The 6,664-nt window shown below is 42.1% G+C and overlaps 1 protein-coding gene across 1 annotated transcript; it reads right to left on the reverse strand.

The window, feature by feature from the left end:
- Positions 1-4,092: 4,092 nt before the first annotated feature.
- Positions 4,093-4,929, reverse strand: LOC309554545 (olfactory receptor 5AP2-like; the record flags this gene model as incomplete). The annotated part of the gene is made up of 1 exon (XM_082256285.1): positions 4,093-4,929. One exon carries the CDS (start codon positions 4,927-4,929, stop codon positions 4,093-4,095), a length of 837 nt encoding a protein of 278 aa, XP_082112411.1.
- Between the last annotated feature and the right edge of the window lie 1,735 nt (positions 4,930-6,664).

The raw sequence follows: 6,664 nt of genomic DNA on the forward strand, positions 1-6,664 counted from the left end.
ACCCGCTTGGAAGCTGAATACGTTCGTCTCCGTAAAGCCCATAAGAGATCTCCTAACCCGGCCTCACTGGCGGAATTGGATGCGGTCAAGCTTTCACTGAACTTAGCCCTGACTTCCAGGGCGGAGAAGGCCCTGCGGTGGCAAAAGGCTCGCTCTTATGCTTTTCGGGACAAACTGGGTACGAAACTAGGGCTGAAACTTTCCCCCAAATTTTGTGCGGTCTCCATGCCTAAGATAAAGTCCCCCTCTGATGCTCTATCAAATAACCCCAACTCCATCATGGCCTCTTTCCACTCCTTCTACTCACGTCTTTACGTGGCCCCAACCCCTCATAAGGGGGATGATCCCGATTCGTTCTTGAACAAAGTACCTCTTCCCCGTCTTTCGGCTACTCATAGATCCCTTCTGGATGACCCTATTACTGAACAGGAGGTGCTGGATGTTATTAAGACCCTTCGACCCAATTCCACCCCAGGCCCTGACGGTTTCTCAAATTCTTACTATAAGACTTTTGTTTTGGTCCTTTCTCCTTATCTGGTTCGGTTCTTCAATGCTCTCAGGGGCGGCACTGAACTTGAAGAAGCATCTAATAAAGCTTACATCTCGGTTATCCCCAAGCCTGGGAAGGATCCCTCCGAGGTGGGCAATTATAGACCAATTTCACTTATTAATAATGATCTTAAGATCCTGACGAAAATCTTTGCTAATCGTTTATCTAGCTTTATTGCTACATATATTCATAAAGATCAGGTTGGATTCATCCCCCGTAGGCAGGGACCTGACCAGATAAGGAGAGTGATCAATGTCATTTCCCTGTTAAATTCTGGGTGGGATGGTGGCCCTCCCCAGCATGGTTTTCTCCTGTCCCTGGATTTGCAAAAGGCCTTTGACTCCCTTTCCTGGCCGTTCCTTTTCCGGACCTTGGAACGATGGGGCTTTGGCCCCTCTTTTCTCACCACGCTTCGGGCCCTTTACTCTCATCCGATTGCTCAGGTCAGGCTGCAAGGTTACTATTCGGCAAACATACCCATCCAGAGAGGCACGAGACAGGGATGCCCCTTATCCCCGCTTCTTTTTGCTGTGGCCCTTGAATCTTTAGCAACGGCTATCTGCCTCCACCCCGACATTCACAGTATACAGTGCGGACCCGCTACCCACAAATGCGCGTTGTTTGCAGGTGACATCATGCTTTTTGTCACCTCCCCATTGATTTCCCTCCCCAATATCGTTTCACTCCTAGACGCCTTCGGGCGGCCTCAGGCCTGAGAGTCAATATGTTGAAATCCCTGGCCCTCAATGTCACTCTCCCCTCCTCTCTTGTAGATCGGCTGAAGGACCACTTCCCTTTCTCCTGGCATCCAGATTCCATCCCCTATCTAGGGGTGTTGTTAACACCCACAATAGACAAACTCTACCCAACCAATTACCTGCCCATGATCCGCTGACTGAAGCCAGAATTAGCTGAATGGTCTCGCTTTCATATCTCCTGGATAGGGAAAGTCAATGCGGTTAAAATGACCCTTTTACCGCGTATCCTCTATTTCTTCCGGTCTCTCCCGATCCCTGTGCGGAAATCCCATATTCAGAGTTTACAAGGTCACATTTTTAAATGTATCTGGGGACAGAAGGGACATAGAATTAATAAACTTACACTTATACGCTCCCGGAAACAGGGGGGTTTGGGTGTCCCAGACCTCTGGAACTACTACCTAGCAGCACAACTAACTCAGTTTTCTGTTATTTATTCCAGAGGGGGGAAGCCCGACTGGTGCCATATGGAACGTCAGGCTATCCCCCGACACACTATTGATCATTTAGTATGGTGTCCAGCCTCTTCCCGCCCCCCCCGATATTATCTCCCACTCTTTCACATTCTTTCTCCATTTGTGATCGCATTCATAAGTCGCATAAAGTGACCTCACAGTGGGCTCCGCTCACTCACCTTTTCCATAATCCGGCCTTCCCTCCAGGAGAAAACATAGGGGCATTTAAATGGTGGACTGACAAAGGCATGTATAGAATTGGACACTTTGTGAATAGCTCAGGTCCTATAACATTATCACATTGTATTTATTCGTTGAAGATGCCGCCTGTGGAGAAGTTCCGTCTGACCCAAATCTCACACTTTATTAACTCCCTCAGGTCCAAATCTCCTGCACCCCTTCGGGTATCGCTTTATGAACAATAGTGTGCCCAAATTACTGATGTTAAGGGGGGTATCTCCCTCATCTACGCCCTCCTAAATGATGCTCGCAGTAAAACGGCTTACATGCTTAAATGGGAACAAGACCTCAACATAGGTTGGGACCTGCCGGATTGGCATGCATGTGTTGGGCGTTCTTTCCGGGGTATTCACAATGTTGGCCTCATGGAAGCTAACTTAAAAGTGATTATGAGGTGGTATATGGTGCCCGCTAGACTGGCCACCATATATGCCTCCACGCATCCCACTTGCTTTCGGGGCTGCAACCTGCTGGGCACTATATTACATATCTTTTGGGAATGCCCCAAACTGAGAACGTTCTTGGGGCGCATTTATGGTATGGTCAGGCGGATTACTGGCCTTGTGGTACATCCGTCCCCCACGCATTCTCTCTTAGGTCAGTGCATTCCTAAAATTCCCAAACACACCCAGGCCCTCATCTTCTACATCTTCCTCGGTGCCAAAATGGCTATAGCCAAGCAGTGGAAAATGCCTTCTGTTCTGCTCCATTTGGCTAAGCATAAGATATCATGGATAATGGCACAGGAGAAGATGTACAGCATTCTTGATGACTCCAGAACGAACTTTGAACTGATCTGGGAACCCTGGGCGGCCTACGTTCATGTTACCATTTAATCAGGGTCGGACAGCTGGAACCTTCTTTCTCCTCTCTTCTATTCCTTTACCTTGCTGTATGTCAGTCTCCTTTTCTGTCCCCTCTGCCTTCTTCTTTCTTTTTCTTCTTTTTCCTCTTCCTTATATTGGTATTGCTGTACTTATAGTGTTTTGTCGCTGTCTCTGCCTGGTGGGGTCTCTTGGTTCGGACCCAGAGCCCCCAGCCAATTACTTGGGATGGGTTTTGAATGGTGAGCTTTTTTCTTTTACTGTTCTTATTTACAATCTGGAGTACGGGTCTCTAGTTAGGTTAGCTTAGGCCTGGGAATTTTTTTTTTATTGTTTTACCTCTAACCGGTTCTCCTTTGGAGTCCTCGTGTTTGGGTTACCATATGGTTCATTTTTGTGGTTTGGTGCGCTTCCTTCGGGGCACAGTTTGCTCCCGTCACCCATTAGCTGGACAGAAATTGACAGAAGGTGACCTTTGACATCACTGTGGAAAAAAACACATCTGAGTCAGTATGCTCAGTTGTTGAGCTGGTAATACAGATTGCAATTTCTGTCAATATCAACCACTTTCAATCCACCAGGAATTTGCTAGAATTAGCAGATTCTGTTACCGGAGAGTCCACACTGGGAGAACCTTCCAATATAGGATTAGGAAAGTGGCAAAACAAGATCTCATATGCTAAAAGGCAATACATGCTTTATCTCCCCATCTGTCCGGTGAGTGGGGACACAAGAGGGGAGCACGGAGTGATCTGCACAATCAATTTGAAGCACAAGCACTTTATTCACAAGAACTATTTATTTATTTATTTATTTATTTATCTATTACCTATTTGATTGTCAGCAAATTTGTTTATCAGCACAGGCACTTTATTACCACAAAAATTTTTGATCAACATAAGGATAATTTATATTTTATATTCACCTATTTTATCTCATTTATTCATTATTATGTACTTTTGATGGATATTTATTGGTGATTGTGGATATACACTTGACACTTTATTTATTTGGCACCTAGAGCAGCGCTGATGCTCACATTATTTATACACTGTAGGTTGCCCTGATAGGGAAGACTCTCCATATGTTTTAAAAATGACTACATTAAAGGGAAAATCACTTGCATGGTGCTGATTCTTTAACAGCTCAGGGTCAGCAGTGTCAGCAACCTAAAAGATTCAGATATTAGGCTTGCTGCTCTCTTAAAATTAAGTTTGATGCATTCATTAAAACCTGTTTCTTCTTTTGTTAACCTAACCCTAAAATTAATCATTTCTAAATGTTTTGCTAAAATTCTTCAGAGCAAACTTTATTTCTCGATTTCGCAAACTGTATATAAGAGGGTTCAGCATTGGGATAACCAATGTATACACTACTGAGATAATCTTGTCTTGTTGTAAAGAATATATTGAGCTTGGTCTTAGATACATAAAGAGGACTGTGCTATAGAAAAGAATGACACAAATGAAATGAGAGCCACAGGTAGAGAATGCTTTCCGTCTTCCCTGTAAAGAACGACTTCTAAAAACAGCACGTAAAATAGAAGTGTAAGAGATAACTATTACAATAGCTGAGCCAGCTGCTACAAAGGATGCAAATATTGGCAGAATAAGCTCATTTGTGGAAGTATCCATACAGGAGAGCTTTAGTAAAGGTGGAATGTCACAAAAGAAGTGATCAATTTGATGGGAGCCACAAAATGAAAGGCGAAATGTGCTACGTGTCTGTATTAAAGAATGAAGAAAGCCACCAAAGTAAGAACCACTCAGTAACTTAAGACATTTTTCTTTAGTCATAATCCTTAGATAGAGAAGTGGGTTACATATTGCTGCATAGCGATCTATTGCCATTACAGCGAGAAGAAAACTTTCAGTGCTCCCAAGGGCAATAAAAAAGAACATTTGGCAGGCACATCCCAGGTAAGATATACTCTTTTCTGCTGAAATCAAGTCAGCCAGCATTTTAGGTGTAATACCTGAGGAATACAAAAGATCAATGAATGCTAGGTTGAAAAGGAAAAAATACATGGGGCTCTGAAGATGGTCATTTGTTAATATAAGCACTGTAATTCCAAGGTTTCCAAATACAGTGACCAAATACATTGACAGAAACAGTGCAAAGAGCAGAAAGAGTGGTGAGCTTTGTTCACCAAATCCTAGGAGATAAAATGTATCTGACTGATTGTTAAATCGGTGGCCCACAATACCTGTAAAAATTGGCAAAACAATAGTATAGGCATCAGATAATTACCACAACATTTAATAAAATAAGACTATAGCCTTCACAGAAATGTCACTGTTACCTACCGGTAAGTCAAAACAATTTTTTTCCAGATTTGGAAAGAATGGCGTAGGCAAATCTCCCAATGAGTACATTAGTTCTGGTGACAAGATGTGAATTCACTTTGGGAAGATTTTCTCTCACTTCCTGCTATGACTATAGAAAAGGAAATGAAGAAAAAGCTCCCAAATAAATTACAGGTGGCAAAAAAAAAACCTGAAAAATATTTTAACCCTCTCCTAATCTATCCAAAGTTAACATCTTTGGCTTCAGTTATACATTAAAGTTTAGGCATTTACCATTCCTGAATACTGTTTTTGTAATTTGTAATCACTTATTCAGAGCTATGTACTGTATGCTGAATGAATTACCTACAATGCCCTAGTGATTACAGTGTTTAGATTTCTTTTAGTTGGATTTACCTTCAACATTGGCAGCATGGTCCATCCCATTTCTGCACCTTTACTATACATGAAGTGAATAGTTTAAACTACTTTGGCCTGTCACCACTAGAGCAAATGTAATATGTTTAAAAAAATTGGTGCCCTCACATTATTACTGGCCCGTTGTCTTGTCCGATAAAAAATTTGGTTTACTGAAGTGAGCCACAAAATATTGGTGAAAAATGGGAAATGGCAGTAAGAGAAACCGGATAAAACATAGAACAATGAGCAGATTAAAAACATTATAGTGGAGAACAGAGAAAGAATGTAATAGTATGTAGGGATAAGAAAATAAAAAATAATTGACTTGAATTTTTTTTTTAGATATCTATTTAGCTACATATGCATATTTATATAGAACTTATATAAGCCTCATACACACTTCTAGATTTTTTTTCCTTTTAACCCAGCAGGTTAAACGAAATAAAAACTGACAGCTCAAGTCAGAGCCGCGGTACTAACAATATGATGTTAGTACAGCGATCTCCTCTGCTGTGCCATTGGCTGAGAGCACTGACTGGGAGCCGGAGACCTTTTTTTGGTTATAACCCTTTGACAGAAGTCGGCCAAACACACAGGCTTTCGGAACGGCTGCTGTACACACGGGCCAAATATCAGCTAGGTTTCCACCCAACATTCGGCCCCTGTGTACTAGGCTTTAAACTATAGGTTGGGATTTGAATTAGGTTTGTGATAGTTGGCCAATTGACTTTGTGACCATACGCAAAATCAATAGATCAATGGTGAGTGATGGCACATTGACTAAAGTTCTCCACACAGTTTTTTTTTTTTTTTTAATTCATTCAGCCAGAAATGTGCAGGGACGGTCACACAATCATAGAAGCTTGGCTGAAGCAGCCAAATTTTGATCTGTGTTTGATCAGCTTTAGATTGACAGCACAGGCACCGTGGCACGCATAGGGAGCTAGGGCATGTGTGAGGTGAGAGCAAAACCAACTGCTAGACAAGATTCTGCTAAGAAGTGAACCAGTTGGAAATCTCTTCTGTTTCATTGGAGTCATTCTTGATATAGAGAAAGAATATAGAAAAAAGTGAGAAAGATACTTTTAGGATTAAAAAAAAAAAAAAAAAACACATTGCATGACAGTAGAAG

This window comes from Pelophylax lessonae (assembly GCF_965119305.1).
Source record: "Pelophylax lessonae genome assembly, chromosome: 4".
NCBI classification, from domain to species: domain Eukaryota; kingdom Metazoa; phylum Chordata; class Amphibia; order Anura; family Ranidae; genus Pelophylax; species Pelophylax lessonae.